Here is a 20,361-nt window from a genome sequence, read left to right on the forward strand (position 1 = left end):
TTTCGCAGTCTTCATAGCCCTAGCAATGTTGACATGTGCAGTGCACATAGTAGGTGTTTTAGTAAAATGTGTATTGAATGAATACATACAGAGTGGTTTGTCAACTGTAAAAAGACCTCTAAATGTGAGCTTTTATTTTTTTGCTTTTCCCAGAATCCATTAACCGTTCCAACGACTCGGACTCAGAACTGGAAGACAGCTCAGACTTGCAGGCATCTGATGGTGCCAGCTCCCTGTGCCGACTCAGCCTCTTGATGAAACAAGAAAGTGAGACTAGCACCGAGGAAGGATCCCAGAGCCACAGAGGAAGCGTGGAGCACCTGGACCCAGTGAGAGGGGAGCAGAGTGATGGGGATGAAGATCAGGACCCAAGCAAAGAGGCCCTGGTCCTGCAGCTCTCCTCTTACAACTCCAACCAGTCCAACAATATCCTCCAGGCAGGGCCTAACACCCAGGAGGCGCGGTCAGGCCTCCCTGCGGTCCGGCTACGTGGGGGGAAGATGACCGTGGGCGCCCGCGGAGAAAGGCGGCCGGAGTTTGTTTGAACTTTGCGGTGTCGGCAGACGCAGAATTTGGGGAAAGTAATGGACTTAATTTGGGACATAAAATATTGGAATGAGGAAGACTGGCTGGGTGAGACCTGGGGTGAATAACTCATAACTGCAGCTGGTTCTGGGCGCAGATAGGGTTGCTCCAGATGCTCTGCAGAACTCCACAAGGCACCTTGGTCTGAATGCAGCCAGACAGACATGGCTGCCATGGCTCAGGTCATCCTGAACTGTCACTTTTTCTCTGGTCCCCACTATGGCAATTGCAGCGAATTTTTTTCACTTTTTTTTCTGTATGGATCTGGCAGCGTCTCCATCGTGGGATTCCTGCTTCCTGCTATCTGGTCTGCTCTTTCAGAGGGCCAGAACTCTATTTTTAAAACAGGTGACTTTTGCTAGTGGGTTGCTTTTTTAAAAAAATGTTTTTATTTTTACTTTTTTGGAGTAGGGAGGCAAGGGATCTCTCAGTGGTGTGATGTATCCCCTGAGCCGTACTGGATTCAGTACCCCCAGAGGCCCAGATGCCTTGCCTTTAGCGTATTAGAAGAGGCACTGAGTAGGCGGGTTCCTTCTCTTTTAATGTGGGTTGGTCTCTAACAACCTCTTACCAGGCCCCTGGTGGGCCTAGAGTGATTAAAAAATGAACCAGACTTTGGGGCTACAGCCCTTGTACAGCATTAGGGTCCTGATCTACCTAGGGAGCTTGGGTGGGAGAGCAAGAACTTTAAGCATTGCAAGTTATGTGGTGATTTTGAAATCCACAAGTGTAATCCTTCACATGTAGAAGTTAAAACAAAGATCCATTTCTCTTCTAATTCAGACCTAGCCTTTAATCTCCGCCCCAAAGATCCTGAAGAGTGTCTAGGACCCTTCTATCCCAGTAGGGTGGTTGTGGCTGGAGTTACTGCCCGGGGACCACTGGTTTCACAAAACTGGGAAAATCCTTGTCCAGTTCTGGACTCTACTAGAACATAGTATGAAGTGTTAAGTGCACTTAGGAGGATCCTGGGCCAGGAGCTACTTTTGAAATGGCCCCCAAAAGAGGTCTTGCCTAAGATACTCTATAGCACTTCCATGTGCCAGCAGTGTAAAATGTCACAGGAATGCCAGCCCAGTCGGAACTCCGGAAGCTGACTCTTATCCCTCAGTTCATAGACCATCCTTACAAAGTTGCTGGGGCCGGGCTGGAAATAATAATATTTTATGTATGTATGTATGTATACAGACATATAAACACTGCTTTAAGGCTTACAAAAAGCTTTCCTCCCAGCAGCCCTGAGGTAGATAATGCAAGGTTTGGTGCCTGAGGCTTTGGTCATAAACTTATTCGTGGTCGTAGTGTAGAGCCACTGTGTTAAGAGCTGAGGTTCAAGCCCAAGTGCCTGGATTTAAGGTCTTTCCCCTGTGCCCTGCTGAGCACCACTGGGTCCGATTTCACTCCTTAGCAGAAGGAAATGGAGTTTTCTTCATGCTCGCTGCAGAGGTGCTCAGAATAGAGGCAGGATTGGTCTGTGGACTGGAGGCACTAACTGGGGACGAGAGGCACTGTTTCAGCTCAGCAGCGGGGGCAGGGCATGTTATTTGCCATGGAGAGAGAAGCAGTCTGGTGGTCCTCTGGAAGCACAACACTCATGGTTTGTATGTTTTATGTCTTGCTGACGACTTTGAAATGCACATTTAAAAATATTAATTCCTTTGCTTAAAATAAAATTTGGAGTTCATTTCCTCTGCTGGGAGAATAACTCATTCTGGTGGCCAGCCTCTCCTCAATTGAGAATTTCACTGTGATTTTAAGACAAAAGTAGTAGGAAATCAGCTCTGAGCTTCACAAGAGATTTAGGGCTCAAAAGCTGTCCCAAGACCTCAGATGTGCGGGCTCATACTGGCACGGGGGCCCCAGGACTCAAAGGTAGAGCTCTGTGTTCTCTTCTGTTTGCATTTCATTCAAGTCATTCAAGGAAAAGACCCTCCCCTACAGGAGCAGATGAGCATCTTTGGAAGGGTACTAAGCCTATGAATAGCCATGTACAGGTAGGCTTATCCTGCGTTTTCCTAACCAGATTGCTCTATCAGGAAGGCCACAAGGGGGCATACTTCTTTTTCCTCGTGTAGTCTAAATCTCTATATCAGGAAAGTCCTTAGTCCCAGTTCTGTCCTCTGAAGCCAAGCAGAATATTCCCAAGGCTTCTCAAAGCTGTTGTCACGAACTCATGTCATGCATATACCTGAAATCTAAAGCGACAGTGGTGGCTTCTCCCTCTGCCAGTTCTGCTACACCTACCTCTACCTTACTTCAAAGCAGCATGCCAGTGGGTCTTCTTCCTGGATCCCTGGCAATAGATTTTTTTCTCTTACTGAAAAAAAGGGCCAGACTCATTCTAGAGGCCCTAAGAGTGAGGTTGGTGATGCAGCAACATGCCCTGGCTCCAGCACGCCTGCCATTCTCAGCTAGGCCAAATGCCAACCCTTGAGAAGAGAATGACTAGAAAGATACTATCTTGGAAATAGCCGTCACACCCTCATTTGTGCCAACTGTAATCTAAAACCAGTTCAGTTGATCCCAAAAGGTTTAAGAATTTATCCTGAAACCTCGCCTTCCCAATTCATTTATTGGCACTAATTTATGTAAAACTTGGAGATCAGATCTTACGTTTCCCAAAGCAATACCAACCACACATTTCAATTAAACTGTTTATTAAGTCTCTGTCATAGACAAAGCACTATAGTAGGCACTTAGTGATACAAGGATGAATACTTCCTACCCTCCAGAAATTTACAGTCTAACGTGGGGATGTGGCATGCACAAACAAGTATAATAGGAGGTAAAGTTTAGTGAAGGTAAAAGAAATCTAAAACGCTAGAAAATGAAGGCAAGATAATTTTTACAGGAGAAATAAATGATGTTCACATAGTGCTTTTAGGTTTGCAAAGCACGGCATTTCATTCTCACAAAAACTTTAAGGGTTTTTGCCATTTAACAAATAATGAAATGAAAAGCTCAGCAAAATTTCAAACTTTGCTCTTTCTCATTCCGAGTCCAACACCATTTCCACCATGCCACATTACCCCTTTTTCCAACAATAAATATTCATGGAAGAAATGGCTCCCTCAGGCTAAGAACTGATGATAATTTCAATGGGCAGAGATTAAGGAACAAGGTTCAGGGTATGAGGTAAAGCCTACAAGAGGCATTACAATGCAAAATAAAATCAGACAACTACTGTTATCCAGGTCAGGTGGAACCAGAGAGTCAGTGCAGGGAAGGTAAATGATATAAAAGGTCAAAGATGAGTTGTCATTTATCCTAGAGACAACAGAACTACAGTTGGTTTTAGGCGGGAAAATAGTGTGATCACACCTGTCTGTTAGCAGATTATTGGGCAGCTCTGCAAAGGGTAGTTTGGAGACCAAGATACAAGATCCACAACACACATTTTATTTTGTGAACCATTATGCTTCCCACCACTCCCATCCAAAAGAGATCCTATGCCATTTCTTCGTTTCCCAAATTCAGTCCTGTTGAACAAGTGAGAGGGAAAACCCATGCTTTCTTCACTGAGTTAGGCAGCACACAAGAAAATGGCAAGTAAACGGCACAGAAGTCAGCCCTCTTCACAGGTGGATCTGCCTTGCATGCTGAGACAGGAGTCAGAGGCTGGCTAGCGTATCTCCAGGGATGCTGGATAACAAGAACAGGGATCAATCCACAAGCATTTAGTATATGCCTACCACGTGCTAGGCAGTGTATACCAAATAGATACGGAGAAAGGCCCAATGTCTCTGCCTTCAAGCTGACATTCCAGACGGGGCAGATAACACATATACACACATAAATATATATCAAATTAAGACAACGTAATGTCATGGGGTGGCACTAAAACATTATTTTAGGTAAGTTTTTTTTTTTTTGCTTTTTTAGTGAGGCAATGGGGTTAAGTGATTTGCCCAGAGTCACACAGCTAGAAAGTGTCAAGTGTCTGAGGCCAGATTTGAACTCAGGTCCTCCTAACTCCAAGGCTGCAGCTCTATCCACTGCACCACCTAGCTGTCCCATATTTTAGGTAAGTCTTGAAGGAAGCTAAGGATTTAAAGAGGCAGAGGTGAGGGAAAAGCATTCCAGGCATGGGGAGATGGAACTCTGTGTGTGAGAAACAAGAAGGCTAGTTCGGCTGGACCACCAAGTAAGAGAAGGGCAGTAATGTATCATAAGGACCAGGCTGTGACTTAAAGGGCTTTAAATGTCAAAAATAAAAACCTTAACAGAATGGGAGTAAGATGGTCAAAACCGTGCTTTAAGGAAAGTACTCTGGCAGCTGTGTGGAGGACCGATTATAGAGGATGGGGACCGATTAGGAGAGTCAGATAACTACAGGGAGAGAATGCAATCCTGAATGGCTGCACAAATCTCACTCCACCCAAAGGATTAAGGATATGTATCCTTCCACAATAGAGGTCCAAGGCAAGAGACTGGGCTCTTCTTTGCCCACTATACACCGGGGAAAATGCTACAGCTGGGACACTTAAAAACAGGCCACTGGTGGCTCTGATTGAGCTTAACAGGGATTTGTTTCCCAGCAACCTATCAGGCAAAACTCTGTTAGTGAGATTTATGATTCCCCTCCAGTAAAATCTTCCAACAATTCCTCACAGAGTGGATGTGACCCTGGGTTCTCAGAGCCTATGCCAGTACTGCCAGATCCGTTAATGCTGGAAACGCTTTAGGTTTGGGCATGGGGATGGGCCAAACAGCTATCTAATGCTGGCCACAGCACCTTATGAAACGATCTGCTGAAGTGTGGGGGGTGGAGAGGGCAAGACAGGGAGACATCATTTTAGGAAGAGGCCTGGAAAGAGAGCTGGAGAGGGGAGAGGAAGGGCAAGGGGAGGAAGTACACAGAACAGAACGAGGACAGTAAAGTCAGGCCATTAGGTGACTTGGCTAAGGTCACACCAGTAAGCAGCAGCAGCTCCTTTGGTGATGCTGCCCAGAACTTCAAGATCACTGAGGACCCGGCCATTACCAAACCACTGAGATTCCCCTTCTCCAGCGTCCTTAGGGCAAACGCTTTGTGAGCTTGGCACAATGGAGGCATGTCATGGGTGGATGCCTCATAGCTCTGCATTTCCACTCCCCTCCTGCCCCTGGTGCCCAGGGCTGTCCCTGAGAGACTAAGCATGGAGCGGAAGGGCGGTGCTGGGATCTGAGGAGACCTCAGGAGGTACCACAGACCCACAGACAACTTTAGGATTTTCCAAGGAAGAGACTGCCAGGCTTGATCTGCCCTTGGGGGTGGGCACCCTGCTCAGGTGAAGGACACATTCCCCCTCCCCACAGCCACTGCTCTGTACATGGTTTACACAGGCTGTTGGACTAAAACTGAGCAAAAGAACTATCTTGAGAGACCTGCATAAAAGGAGAAACAGGTCGTAGACTAGGCTGTCAGGCCTGCCTGTCGTTTGCTGTGGGACCCTGGGATTGGAGGGTACTGTCTCTGGAATGGCAGGAGCCCTGTGTCTCCTATTTCTTCTGCTCCCCCCACAGGGCTCTCTATACACAGATGGCTTCAAGTAAGTGAAGCTGACTGATATCCTAAATGCTCACCACCCCCCAAGTGAGCATCAGATGTTAGAAAGGAATGTAAAAATCTCTTCAACAAACATCCCAGAACAGTCTGGTGTTCAACTAAGCCAGCACCATCAGAGGGAGTCCAAGAATGGCCCCAACTTACTTCTCAGGGAGTCAGCGGCCAGTTACTGCACTAGCCGGTAAGTGATATATCTGCCTGCAGTCTCACTGGGTCTTATGATCTTCACCACCTACAAATCCAAAAGGAAAAGCCCATCTTTACTTGCTGGATATCAAGAAAAAACAAATACAAAATACAAACATGTTCAGCCTTGAACTCAAATGTCATCTTTTCCATGAACTTTGATCTCATCCCTTCCACCTAGTGAATGAGCCCTTCCCTTGTGTAATCTCCAGGCAGCACTGTGGTAAAGTGCAAATAGCACTGGATTTGGAGGAGGACCTGGGTTCAAATCCTGGTTCTGCCACTTAGCTTTACCCATATGACCCCAAGCAAGTCACTCAAACTCTTGGGACTTGTGACTTACCTGTAAAGTGAGAAGGCTTCTAGCCTCCCAGATCAAATCTACAATTTTAGGAATTTTTCTAATGTACTCGATATATTCCATTATTTCTCCCTCTCAAGAAAGAGAGAAAGCACTAATAAAGGGAGGAGCAGGAAAGACCTCCTGAAGGAGGAAGAATCTGAGCTGGGCTTTGAAGAAAACTTAACATTCCTTGAGGTGAAGGTAAGGAAGGAGCACATTCCAGATGTGAGGGACCATTTTCCCCTTGTAGCCAGAGACAGGAGATAGAGGAACAGCTTGCAGGGCAACCCTGGATCAGACAGCGGGCATGAGTGGGGGAGGTGGCTGGAAAAATCAGTCTTGGGGAAATAAGCCGGATAGAGCCAAACAAAAGTGTATTTCATTCTAAAGACAACATTCTGCAGCTCTGTGGGCTTGCATCATTGGAAGGAGTTTCTGATGATGTCATAAATCTATGCATTTGAGAGTGGAGGATGGCCTGGAGAGGAGAGACATCTGAGGTAGGAAAACCAATGAGGAAGGAGCCTTTTTCAACAAGCCAGTCATGAAGATGAGGGTCTACACCAGAACTAGGGCTGGCCATGCGCGTGGTGAAAAGATGCTGGATACATAAGGGGGAAAGGCAAGGAGAAAATGAAGATGTCTCTGAGGTTGCCAAGCTGAGTGACTCCAAAGGCTGGCAGTGCCATCAACATGTCCTTGGCCAGCTCTGCTTCCTTACCTGCCCTCGCTTTATTCCAAAATAACGCGCTACTGGATCTCCGGCCTGGATTCTGGGCAGCTGGTTTTCTCGAAGCTTACTGATGAACAGAGTGAAGGAAAAACTGACCCTGTGGCCCTGGTAGGCCTGATACTATGACAGTCCACTTCCTCCCCCTCCCCCAAATACACAAAGCACTTGCCACACCCTTTTCAGCCACCCCAAGCGCTTAATGCCTGAAAGGAAAGAGGCCAAAAAGGGGAACATGAAGGATACTATCGAGCCAACAGCTCGGTGACTTCCTCTTTTGTCATGACAACATGCTCTGGAACCAGCTGTAATGAAAATCAACCAATTATGAAATTAGGAAGAAAACTGAATGGGGCAGCTAACGTGAGTTTCTAGACTAAGAATCTAGTTGCAAAGAGATGGTGGCAGTGTGCTCAGTCTGCACTCTCAGTACCTCTTTCCTGAATGCTTTATCCACTGGTCACATGCCTGGGGAATCTTATCTCCTAATCAATGAACAAGCACTTGGTAAGCACTTGAGGATACAAAGACAGGAAGTGGAAAACGTGGCCTGCTCTGGAGCAGCTACAGCAGCTGGTATCACTAGACTTGCACCTTCTGCTCCCTGCTTTCCAGGTCTGAAACCATAATCAGTTCAATGCTGCCACTGCTTCTGCAAAGGGCGTGCTGACTGACTGACTGCACCAAGCCTCCCTGCCGCTTTCTAAACCACAACAGCCGACTCATGGCCAACACTCTCCTTAATGTGCTCTTCCCACTTTGGAATGGGAACTCCTTCGGGCAGAGAGATCTTTACCTTCGTATTTTCATTCCTGGCACTTAGCACACAGGAAGCACTTAGTAACAAAAGGCTGAGTCTGAATGCTCTAGCCACTCCAGGCTCTCCTCCCAGCTCCCTGTGCTGCTCCTAATTACTGAAGTGCCTGTCTTGTTTCTCAACCGAGGAGCGGCTGGGTGGAGCCTGGGAAGAGCATTGCCCTAGGAATGGGCCGTCACTAGGGTCGCAGTCCTGGGCCTGCCAGTTTCCCAGCCATGGGGCCTTACACAAGCCTCCCCCCTCTCTCCATCTCAGCTGGATCACTGGTAAGGTCCCTTCCAGCAGAGGTCCTAGCACTGTTTGGTCTCTTCTAGAGCACATGCCTGTCTTCCTTCATCTTTCCCACATGGCTGGGTGCACAATTCTTAGGAACAAACTGCTTCTAATACACGTGAGAGGGGACCGGTCCTATACCTCATTATTCCTTTTTTCTAATGAGTTCCGCTGGCAGGTGACTTACCTCGTGTTCAGTGATATTGATGAGCAGCTCCTGCTGTAGAAACTGTTCTAGGATATATTTGGGAGCCATGTCAACCAGGGACTGCAAAGAAAAGAAACCAACACTGAAGAAAATCCAGTGCTCTTCATACTGCTTCTTTACATAGCACTCAGGTGGAACTTCCAGGCCTGGAATCAGAAGACCTGCATTTTCGGCCTGGTTCTATCATTACCTGCCATGTGACCCTGGAGAAATCAATGAACCCAAGTTTCCTCTTTTGTAAAATAAGGGGGGGGGGGCGCAATACCATTGGCAGGCGTGCCTCTCAAAGAAATATAAGAGGAAAAGGCCCACATGTACAAAAATATTTATGAGAGCTCTTTTATCACGGTAGAGAACTGGCCACTAGAGGAGTGGCCATCAACTGGGAATAGGCTGAACAAATTATGGTCTATGAATGTAATGAAATATTACTGCACAGTACTGAACGACAGAAGGACATTTTCAGGGAAAAGGAAGTGGGAAAAGACAAAAATGGTAAAGTTTTTTTTTTTAAATGAGGTGTTAGGATTATTTGAAATCTTTAAGCTCTGAAATTCTTTAATTCTCTATCACCACCAGCAATAAAGCCCTCCAAATCCTATACACAGCTCCAAAAGACAAGTTCCCTCAAAGTAATTAACTATATCCAAAGCCAAGGCCCTCATAACTTTTCTAACAATTATTCTTATTTGCACAATTTTTCTAAGTTTTCTAAATGATAAACTTCATACCACTCAATAAATATAGACTATCAAATAAAAACATAAAATACAAGCTATTTACGAGGCAGCTGGTATACAAAATTCTGGGCCTAGAGTCAGGAAGACCCAAGTTCAAAACTGGCCTTAGATACTTACAGTTCTATGACCCTGGGCAAGTCACTTAACCTATCTGCCTCAGTTTTCTCAACTGTAAAATAGGGATAATAACAGCACCTATCTCCCAGAGTCATTGTGAGGATCAAATTAGATAACATTTGTAATGGCACTTAGCTTAGTGTCTGGATATAGCACAGAGTAGGTGCTATATAAATGCTTATTCCCCTAGTTGCACACTGATTAAATAAATAATGTGCACCTTAACAAAACAAAGAAAACTGGGAAGGTAAATGCATCTCAGATACTAACTTCTGTTGCAGAAGACTGTACCAAGAATTCAAGATCCTTCAAACCAGCTCCAGGGATCACTAGAGGCCATCTGGTCTAATGCCTTCATTCTACAAGAAAAGGAAACTGAGGCCCAAGGAAATTAAGCAACTTCTTCAAAGTTACTAAGGTAGAAAGTGTGGCGACTTGGATGCAAATGTGGGAACAAAGGTGACAATACAGGTCAGGATTAAGAAACTAAAGAGGCCAAAGGGTGGTAGACTACTCTGAATCATCACATCTGTTATCATGACTATTTTCTTCAAGAAGGAAGTTGAAAGGTATGCCAAAGGCACTAGGAAAATGAAACCATCTTGACAGAAGATGGTTTCTGAACCAGCTGTCTGTGTATTCAGACAAAACTTCTCACGTTCATTACACTCCTGGAGCAGCTCAAGCTTCCTGCCACAAGACACTAACTCACCTGTTTCCTTTTTTCCCATATCCTACTATCCTTCAAAGCCAAAGCCAACTCTAACCTAATTAGAACAAAGGCCAAAATTAATGTCAAACTAGAAGAAAGGTGAAGGATGAGAAAAAAACACGTGTTAGTGGATGGCTTCCTTAACTGCCACAGCCGGTGGCCAAACTTCCTATGATTAGTCTCTCTGAACTGACGATGGGTCCACACCTACAACCGTACTTACTCAAACTAGTTACTGATACTGAAAAGTAGTGAATGGACAAAGAAGCAGACCATGATTCTGATTATTTCCCTTTCCAAAAGAATACGAATTCAAGTTAAAGTTGGAGAGGCAATGTGGCACAGCAGAAAGAGCACTAGTTTCAGAGCCAGAGGACCTGGGTTCAAGTCCTGGCCCTGCCACCACTACCCACGTCACCTCAAACCCGTCACGTCCCCTCACTGGGCCGAATGAGAGAGCTGGGCTGGATGGCCGCTGGTGTCCCTTCCTAAGCTCTAAGCCAAGGATCCCATGTAAAGCAATCACCATAAAGAGGGCTCCAGAGAGCCGAGACCACGGCAGTCTACCAAAAACGTGATCCTGCCAAACGGTGAGAAACAGCAACACACGGCAATACTGTCTTTAACTCATTGTCCATGTCTGCTCTGACTGTGTGCTTACTTTCATGTATATTATTTTAACTGGTCCTCACAAAAATCCTGAAATAGAGGGCAGCTCTCATCCCCATTTCACATAAGAGGAAACTGAGGCTCAGAGGAATCCCTTGAGCAAGTAGAGATGGGACTTGGGACTCTAGCTGGGGAGGCTGAATGGCAAGCCTTTCTAATCTCTTCTACTCTATTCAACTCCTTAAATGGGCTAATTGACTTAATTACAGAATTTTTAAAAAAGGGTCCTCGGTGCAGCAGTGCCCTAGCTACTTTCAGCTGCCTCAGGACAAAGGTGAAGACTCCAGGGGCTGAGTAGGACAGAAAAGCACTGGCCCATTTTACTCCCCAAACAGAGCCAGATCACTACTGTGGTTTTACAAACTGTTCTAGCAGCAAGAGGGGAACACAAGCCTAAGTGTGCTCTTGTTTGAAGCAAACAGGAAGCGGTCGGAACGTCTGGGACAGCTCAGCCACTTCCTTGTTTGGCTGCCCCAGCTCCAGGTAACGGGACGGTTTCTCAAGCTGGCTCTGCACTGCGAGTGTCCCTTTCCACCTAAGCACTGCAGACCAAAGCTGGAGAGCGGTCAGAAAGACTAGTAAGGAACAGTCCGAGAGAATCCTGGCCTCCAAAGGCAGGGTGAGAGGGAGGTCAGAGTTCCCCTCTCGTCTGAGCACCTGCTTCGCGGAGGGCGTCATGCCCTGTTGCACCACGATGAGGGCCCTGGTGATGTTCTCCTCCTGCATCCGCTGGCAGTACATCTTGATAGTCTTTATTCCAACCTTTGGCTCCTCTGGAGGGTAAAACACAAGATTAAGATTACCTTCAGCTCCAATTGTCACTTTCACCGTGAAGACCCTTACCCTTCTGAACCATTCTGTCTCCGTGGATCCAGAGCTCTTTCCTTACCTCACACCAAATATATGATTCAAAACTTCAAGAACTCATTTTTCAGTGTAGATCTTCCCTCTCATGATACAGCCTGCCACCCAAATGTGTGTCAGTGGATGGCTCCCTCAACTGCTATAGTCAGTGGCCAAACTTCCTATGATTTGTCTCTCTGAACTGGTGATGGGTCCAACTTAGCAGGACCAGCTAAGGCTTTAAGCATCTAGGGGCTCTTTCCTGCAACGGTAACAAAGACAATAAAGCACCAGAGCTGCCCAAGTGCTAAGACTTTAGCACTTCCATCTCTATACCAGAAGTGACAGGCAGCACTGTGTACAGGAGAGAATGCGGGGCGTGAAGCCAGGAAGCTGGCCGAGTCTACCCTGCTCTCTACGTGCCCCACTGCACAGCTTTCGACAAGCTGCTCCCCCAGTTTGGGTCGCCTCTGTGAAATGATGGAGCTGAACTTGACCTCCGAGGTCCTTTCCATTCTATGATGACAGTACTGGGAAAAACAGGAGGGAGCCGTGATGTGATGGACTGGATGGTGAGACAGAAATGGCTTTCTGAGGAAATAACAGGTACACCCAGATGGGATTTCCAGTTTACACAGAAATTTACACGTGCATGACACGGTAGCAGCTCTGGTAGACAGGTGGAATGTAGATAAACAGCAACATCCCAACCCCAAACCCTAGCACCCCTGTCGGGGAAGAGAACTGGGAGTTCACCTGGAAGCTGCCACACCAGATCAAATGTAGCTTTGTCAGAGTGGTCTTATCTGATAGACCTGCTAGGTGAGGTCACAGAGCCAATTCAACTAATCACAACTCACACTTCCATAATACATCAACATTTTACAAAACGCTTTCTTCCCAATAACCCCACTAGGTAGAATGTCCCATGCTTAGGGATGATGAACCTAAAACTTGCTGGTAACCCAAACTCCAAAGCCATATGCCTCCTACCTTCCAGAATTTTGGACTAGGAAATATACTTAATTTATTTTTCAAGACAATGGGTTCTCACTAGTCAGTCTCTTTTTTACCTGGGAAGAAGACAAACATCTGGTCTGTGGGGTCATCATTGTGGGCCACCAATACTGTGAGATCGGTGCGTCGAGGCCGTCCTTCACTGGGCTTATCCCCAAACTGGGCTTTGAACTCTTCCAAAGTCTGATCTAATTCATCCTGGGTCACCAAGTAGCCCCGATCATGACATAACTGTGAAAGAGCCAGATACTCTGTCAGAAAGGACTCCAAGAGAACATTCTGTTCATCTCGTGGAGGGGATAGAAATCTACCTTTTTTTGACTGTGAATGCCCAGACCTCACTCATAGTCAACCACTCAACCACTGTCACCAACTATTGAGAACTTCTCTCGTGCCTAATGTGAATCCCTCTTATTATACATATTACTTCTTCCCCCTGGACAATTTTGCTTAGCTGGGATACATTCGATGAGCATTATGCCAGCCCTGTCCCAACTCCTCCAAGGCCATTGCTTTCTGCTGTCCCAAATCTGGTCTGTTTATATATAAAGAACTACAATACTGACTTTGTAATCTTTTCATACCATAACCTCTACAACCCAGGCTCTGAAGGCAAATTAAATGTGTTCTTCCACTCAGGCTCTCACCTTACTTCAACAACTCCTCTCCCTCCAAATCTTGCTACTTTCTTGTTTGGCAAAATGTGAAACACACTTATGGAATGCTTTCAGGTTTGCAAAGCACTTCACACGTACTTATTTGATCCTTACAATCGCCCTAATAAACGAGATGCTAATATTATTCTCATATAATACAGGAGATGAAATAGAGTCAGAGGTTAAGTGATGTGCCAACAGTCACAGACCTAGTGCGTGCCTGAGGCAGGATTTGACCACAGACAGGTCCTGCTATATCCCTCCTCCACTCAGAGAGCCATTCCTTGCAACAATAAATAAAGAGTGGGGAGGGGGGAGAGGGAGGAAGCAGTTCAGTAAAACTAACTCATATAAACTCAAAATTACAGTATAGGTAATGGCTAATGGGTCTGTATACCAGAGATTAAAGAAAGAGGAAAAAGACAGACATGTACAAAAGCATTTTTGTGATAGCAAAGAACTGGAAACTGGGCAGATGCCCATCAACCGGAGAATGGCTATTCTCCAGTTATAGTAAATTAATGCGATGGAATGCTACTGTGCTATAAGAAATGATGACTGGGATGGGAAAAAACTGGGAAGACTATTAACTGATTGGAAGTGAAGTGAGCAGAACAATTTATACAATAACAATAACACTGTAAAGATAATTCACTTTGAAAGACTTAGGAACTCTGATCATCAAAATTCCAAAAGACTCATGATGCTATCTACCTCTAGGTGACAGACTCAGTGCAAAGTGAAACATTGTCTTTTCTTTCTTACACATGGCTAATATAGGAATTTGTTTTGCATGACTACATGTATTTGTAATGAGTTTTGTTTTTCTTGCCTTCTCAATGGGTGAATGGAGAATTTGGAACTGAAAATAAAATAGAATTTAAAAAAAATTGTTTAGGTAATGTTCAGGATCCATAGTCTTCACCTCCGCCAAGAAAGGAAAGAAGTGTGTTTTCTCACCTTTTCTTCCAGGCTAAGTCTGGCCAGTACAACCACACAGCCTTCAGTTCTGCCTTGGTCCATTCCATTTACACTGTTGTAATCACTGCATATGTGGCTTTCCTAGTTCTAATTACTTCACTCTACCTGACTTCATGAGTGTTGCCACGATTCTTTGAATTCTTCATATCTGTTGTTTTTTTTACAGCACAGCAATATTCATGACATTCACACGCCATAATCTTAAGTCATGTCCACTTGTGGGAATCTGCTTTAGTCCCTAGTTGTTTGCTACTAAAAAAGCTGCTATGTTGGTGTTCGTGGGGTGTTTCTGTCTTTGATGCCCAATAGCTAAGATAATGAGGGAACTAACACATATTAGACCAAGAACCATACATCAATGGATAAATGATCAAAAGACATGTACAAAGTTTTCAAAACAAAAATCGCAAACTGTTAACTATTTGAAAGAATGTTCTAAAAAAAGAAAGAAATGCAAATTTTAAAAAAATCCTGAGGATTCACCTTCTATTCCCAAAATTCACAATAGATGGGAATAATCAATATTGGAGGAGGAGTGCAAAAAGGTAGGTATGCTTAATTTACTGTTGGTGAAAGCAATTTGGAATTATAACCAAAAAAAATGACTAACCACAGCCTTTGCCTAAGAGACAGGCAAACAAGCCTAGCTGATGCTAAGGGAAAAATAGTAAGACAGAGTTCATACAAGGTGAGTCAAACCTCTACCAGTTCTACCACCACCTCCCTTGAAACCTGAAAGGACACAGCCCAGGATCTTGAATCTAATGGGGGAGACAACAAGCAAACGAATACGTACAAACAAGCTATATACAGAATGAATAGGAAATAATTGCTAGGGAAGGTATTAGAATTAAGAAGGGTTGGGAAAGGTTTCCTGTAGAAGATTTTAATTGGGCCTTAAGGAAGAGAACTCACCAACTATATAGTATATGTGGTGAACCAGTCGGCATAGCTTAAGCAGCAAGGCACTCACCATAAGAGAGAAACAAAAAGCACTGTATGCCAGCCAAGATGAACCATCACCACCTCCCTTCTATTGGAGATATCTTATGAGTCTGTACCCAAAACCTTGTGAAATATGCCCAAGACCACCAGCCCTGATTCCAGCTAGGGTTTCTGCTTCCAGGAGAAATCACTCTGGAGAAGCCACTCTGGTGGCTCATCTTCCTTGCCACCATCAATACCAACTGCTAACTAAATGCCACCGACTAGCAGGTAAGCCCAAGTCCCAGGAGTGGCAGTACTTCTCTAGGCCACTGGTCCTGCTTTTAGCCCAGCCATCATCCTGGGAAACAACTCCTGTGGGGATGTGGCCTACCCATTGCTTCTGAGGGTGCTGCAGTCACAAGTTACTGAAGACCCAGAAAAGAATGTGATTTTGTCCTTCGCACTATCAAATGATTTAATATCAGAAACCGACATGATTTTAGCAGTGGAAACATCATTAAAAATGATGCCCCACTATCTGCTTTGCCACTGCAGTCTGAGGACCACGGGACCTTTCCATCTGACTTGCAGCTGAAACCTTCTCCATGTGTTCTCTTGCCCATTACGACTGTGAGTTCCTAGAAAGCAGGGAGTGTCTTTTCTATTTGCATCCCCAGCATTAAGCACAACGCTCAGCACTAGATAAGTCCTTAATAAAGCACTTTTAAAATTCATTCATTGAGAGACTCCACAGCTAGCCCAAATAGGAGAAAGACAAAAAGGCATCACACTTATCAAAACGTCGTAGCAGCACATTTTGCGGTAGCAAAGAACTGGAAATGGAGTAGATACCCACTGATTGGGGAATTGCTAAACAAACTGTGGTACATGAATGTAATGGAATATCATTGTGCTGTAAGAAATGATAAATAAACCCCCAAGAATTCAGAGAAGCACAGGAAAATCCCTGATTGATGAAATGACAGCGCACCGTAAAGCAAAAACACGCGGACCTTCCCCCAAGGGGATCCACGCAGGTCTGACCCCCTCCCCTTCTAACATGTCTCTTCCTCATCAAACTGCTCTTGCTCCCTCTCCCTCTCCCCGTCTCCCCCCGCATTTCTCCAGCCTCCTCTCCCGTCCCTTCCCAGAACCGCCCACGCGCCCCTTCTCTAGCCTTTCTCTCCCACAACCCCCCACGCGCCCGCTTTCTGCCTTACCCACCCTCTACCCTGACGGGCCCCCTTCCTTTCTCTACCGTTCTCGGGGTCAAGGGAGGCTATCCTCGTACCTGCATTATAGTCTTGCGGATCTTCCATAACCGATAGGTCTCCTCTTCGTCATCCATGTCACCTTCGCGTCAGGCCACAGAAGCGACTAAACGCTCTCGAGTTCTCCCGCAGCGCACAACACTCAGCCAGGACCCCGAAGGAACTAACTGCAGTAAGGCCTAGTATCGAAGCGAGTGCGTCTGCGCGAAGCCCAACAGCAGGCCCCCTTCGTGCCTGGGCGCAGGTGGCCTAGGAGAGTGCCTGAGAGTAAGAGAGCAGGCAGTGCGGCCGACAAGCAGACGACTGAGCGTTCTGAGGTCGGAGGTTGGTTGTTCTGTTTGAGGCGCCCCGCCCCGGGAAATTCTCGCGTGTCTTTAGGCGCAAGGGTGCCTGGGAGTTGTAGTTTTCCAGATTGTCGGTCCTCTCAAGCTCTGGGTTCTTGGAATGTCAGAACTGGGAGGGAGGGATGTCAACAAATATCAGGCTTCTACTGTGTTCTCAGTGACAGGAGAGACACAAAATTTAGACAAGTCATTGCCCTCAAGGAGCTCTTATGGAGATTTCACGTCATCTACCTCATTTTATTGAGGAGGAAACTGAGGCCCATAGAAGAGGGAAGAGACGTTCAAAATTATGCAGCAACCTAGTGGTAGCCAGCGTTGATTCCACATTCTGCGCTTTTCCGATACTGAGGAATAGTGTCAAGTCAGTTTTCTCCCAGGTAGTCAATTCGTCCGCTGATCTTGGCGTCCAGGGAATCACAGGATCTTAGACTTGGAAAGGCCTTCAAAGTTTATTTAGTTCAATCTGCATCAGAACAGGAATCCCATTTACAACAACCAGGGTCCCTGCAGTTCTGTTTAATCTCCAGCTAACAAAAGAGAGGGGCCATTTTGGAATCTCCAGTTTCATAAGTAATAAATTCAGATCTAGAAAAGATCTTATAGATCTGTTGGGGATCTGTAAGGATGTAGAGGGCCACAGGCTGCTCATGAGGTCTCACTGATGAGCGGAGGCCCCTCTCGGGTGATTGATCTATGAGCAAAGGCCGCCTGGTTCAGCGCTCCATTCTATGCATCTCTAACTTCCCTAGTTACTCATTAGTCATTAACAGTGTATTTGTGATTGGTGGTAGGTAAGTGCACGGACTGTGCATGCACTGTCCTTGAGCACAGCATGGGTTATGCATCATTGTAACTTGAGAAAGAGTTCCTGTTATTTTACTCTACAAGTAAGTGCTTTGCTAAAAATAAATGGAGTTGCTGCCATCTTTTCTCCCGCCTCATCAATGCGTGCTCGGAGTGAAAGATCAAGCTGGCCTTGATTCTTCGGTGATTGGGAAATCCTAGGTCCTAGGTAGGCTCTGTAGCCGAGTGAACTAGTTGTGCACAACAAACTGACACCCAACGTGGGGCTGCACTGAAGATACAGAGAGTAAGACAGCTGCATGAAACAGTCGGGAAACGTCTGGACCAAGAAGACACGACACCCACATCAAGACACCGAGGTCTGTTGGAGCCAGGCAGCCTCCTTGTGAGAGGTCTCCGAATCGCATCCCGTTGCAAGACTATGGAGTGGTAAGAGAATTTCTTACCATGAGGCAAAATCTAGGTAAACTCTTAGATAAGGAGCAAAATGTTAGAGTAATATATCAAGTGATCAAGGAACAAGGGTGCTCGGTAACTCCCAAGAAAATAGGAGAGTTTCTAGACATTATTGATATAACATCTCCATGGCTTCCAAGGGAAGGGAGTTTAGATTTAGAACCATGGAAGATAGTGGGGGAACAATTGACAGAATTTTATAATACCAAACCAAATCAGTTCCCCTGGGCACTTTCACTATATGTAGTCTTATAAAAATGGGCTCGCAAGCTGACATACAGGGTGAGAAGAGAAAATTCCCTGCCTGTACTCAAACTTCTTCGTTGTGCTCACCTAACAATAGCAGAGCAGGCTCTCCTGAGAGAGAGAACAGACCTAAGATTTATAGGTTATATCCTGACTTAGCTGAAGCTTCAAAACCCCCTCCACACTCTCCATACCCTGAGCTGTTAGATAGACTCAAGCAGTTACGAGAGGTCCCTATACAACTACAGATTGTTTTGCCTTTTATAAAAACCAAAACCTTAAGAAAGATTTTGCCTGGTTTTAGAATACCATGGAAAGAAAAATAAAATAAAATAGTATTATTTCATTTGTGTAATTTCTGACAAGTTTCTCGCTTTTGGATTCTCCCTGTCATTTTGTTCTATGTTTGTCTGTGTCTGTGTGAATGATGGTCTGTGATTAATGTCTTATAATTTTTGATCTTTCACTGCCAGGCAGCCAAGGGCTGCAACTGGATTCTGAAATGCTGATAGTGACTTTCTCCCCTTCCCCCTCCCTAATACCAGCCGCATTCCGGGAGGGTGGATGGGGGAGAGAATGGGAGAAAAAGTACTTCATTATTTAGGTTATATAATTTGACAAAAGGCAAGAAAGTTTAAGCATACAGGAATAAAGAAAAGTATGGATAGAAAGAATAATATAATCTGTTTGCATGAATAGCAGGAATAGATGATTTGAGAGTAAAAGATTTGGAAACTTTTGGAGAAAAAATTCTCTTTCTTTTTTGCATTCTAAGGCTCTGGCCAAAGCTTTGGGTGTAAGATTGAAAGATTATGTTGAAAAATATTCTCTTCCTTTCTCTCGAATTCCAACCCTGGCCAGGTTGGGGTGGGGGAGAAAGAGGAAAAAGATAAGGAGGACGAGTTTTCCTCTTAAGATCAAAAAGAAAAGTTTTTAAGTATTGGAACACAATCTAAAGATAATTTAGTTCATTCACATTAGCAATATGCATGTTTCAAGTTTTAAAAAATCTAGTCTCATTACAAATTGGTACACTTTTATGTGTTATGTCAAGCAATTTTTAATAATTTAGATGTTATTAAAATGTGAACTAAAAGAAACTGAAAGGTAGTGAGATAACTGTGTAAATCAGCTAAATTATTTTATCAAGTCCGGTTAATCTTGTTCTATGATTTTTTATAACTGTCATTTAGAAAATCAGGTATTTCTGTCTTTACCTATGATTAAAGAACAGCTTAGAGCTAAAACAATTTAACTATCACTCAGGAAAATTACCAAATTGTTAACTAAGTTATTTGAAGTTACTGTTTTAAAGTTAAGACCTAGAATTTTTAATTACTTCTGAGAGAAAAGGAGGGGCACAAGGCAATTCCCTTAACTTTGTAAGCTTGCCAAAAGCTCCTACCAGCTGTGTGCCAAGGTCGTCTGCTCTGAGAAAAGAATTTGTTTATGTTATTGAGTTCCTAAACAATTCATTTAGCTTACTGAGAAATTGCAACTTTATATAAATAATTTCTAATAATTGGCTTTCTCACCAAGACAAGTTTAAATGTGGGAAAGAAAGGATGTTAAGTAAAATTTCTTATATATGTGAGACCTAGTAAATCTTTATTGCTTATTGCATTTCTATGAAAATAATTAACTGTATCTGGCTTTAAGCCATAATCAGTGAAACTTACTGCTTGAGGTAAAAGACTCTTAGAACTATAATTAATTTTGTTTTGAGTTTGAATTTGGGTATAGTTGTCTCATTAAATCAGTATTTCCCATTTTCGCTATTGTGATCCTTTAAGGAGGAATGTTTCTTACCATGTGCCGAAATTTTGTTCATAACACTATTAAACTTGTTAGTCAGAAATATTATAAACTTTGCAGTTGTCCTACTACT

The 20,361-nt window shown here is 44.6% G+C and overlaps 2 protein-coding genes across 3 annotated transcripts in view; one reads left to right on the top strand and one right to left on the bottom strand.

Moving 5' to 3' along the window:
* The window catches only part of ARHGAP45 (Rho GTPase activating protein 45), a 48,624-nt gene extending 46,355 nt beyond the window's left edge, over positions 1 to 2,269 (top strand). The window contains 1 exon segment of the mRNA XM_021008911.2: positions 154 to 2,269. Within this exon segment, the coding sequence (XP_020864570.1) occupies positions 154 to 545 (392 nt within the window). The 3' untranslated portion in view covers positions 546 to 2,269.
* A 956-nt stretch (positions 2,270 to 3,225) lies between these two features.
* POLR2E (RNA polymerase II, I and III subunit E) lies at positions 3,226 to 16,926 on the bottom strand. Of its 2 annotated transcripts, XM_021008913.2 has the most exons (8): positions 16,644 to 16,924; positions 12,845 to 13,019; positions 11,586 to 11,701; positions 8,670 to 8,750; positions 7,639 to 7,697; positions 7,384 to 7,462; positions 6,278 to 6,365; positions 4,138 to 4,227 (listed from the first exon to the last, which is right to left on the bottom strand). In XM_021008913.2, the coding sequence occupies exons 1-7, from the start codon at positions 16,698 to 16,700 to the stop codon at positions 6,300 to 6,302; spliced, it is 633 nt and encodes a 210-aa protein (XP_020864572.1). In that variant the 5' UTR covers positions 16,701 to 16,924; the 3' UTR covers positions 4,138 to 4,227; positions 6,278 to 6,299. The 2 variants fall into 2 exon arrangements, with proteins under 2 accessions (XP_020864571.1, XP_020864572.1); XM_021008912.2 differs by lacking the exon at positions 6,278 to 6,365 and having other exon boundaries at positions 3,226 to 4,227; positions 16,644 to 16,926.
* Between the last annotated feature and the right edge of the window lie 3,435 nt (positions 16,927 to 20,361).

The sequence above is a fragment of the Phascolarctos cinereus genome, unplaced genomic scaffold (assembly GCF_003287225.1).
Source record: "Phascolarctos cinereus isolate Bilbo 61053 unplaced genomic scaffold, phaCin_HiC Scaffold_4;HRSCAF=312, whole genome shotgun sequence".
NCBI lineage: Eukaryota > Metazoa > Chordata > Mammalia > Diprotodontia > Phascolarctidae > Phascolarctos > Phascolarctos cinereus.

Coding starts and splice junctions, on each gene's coding strand:
- POLR2E (XM_021008912.2), bottom strand. CDS start 16,700: ATGGATGACGAAGAGGAGACCTATCGGTTATGGAAGATCCGCAAGACT. Junction 8,751..11,585: donor TGACGCCCTCCGCGAAGCAG/GTGCTCAGACGA, acceptor TTTTCTTTGCAG/TCCCTGGTTGACATGGCTCC. Junction 4,228..7,383: donor TTGGAATAAAGCGAGGGCAG/GTAAGGAAGCAG, acceptor CTTGTTATCCAG/CATCCCTGGAGATACGCTAG.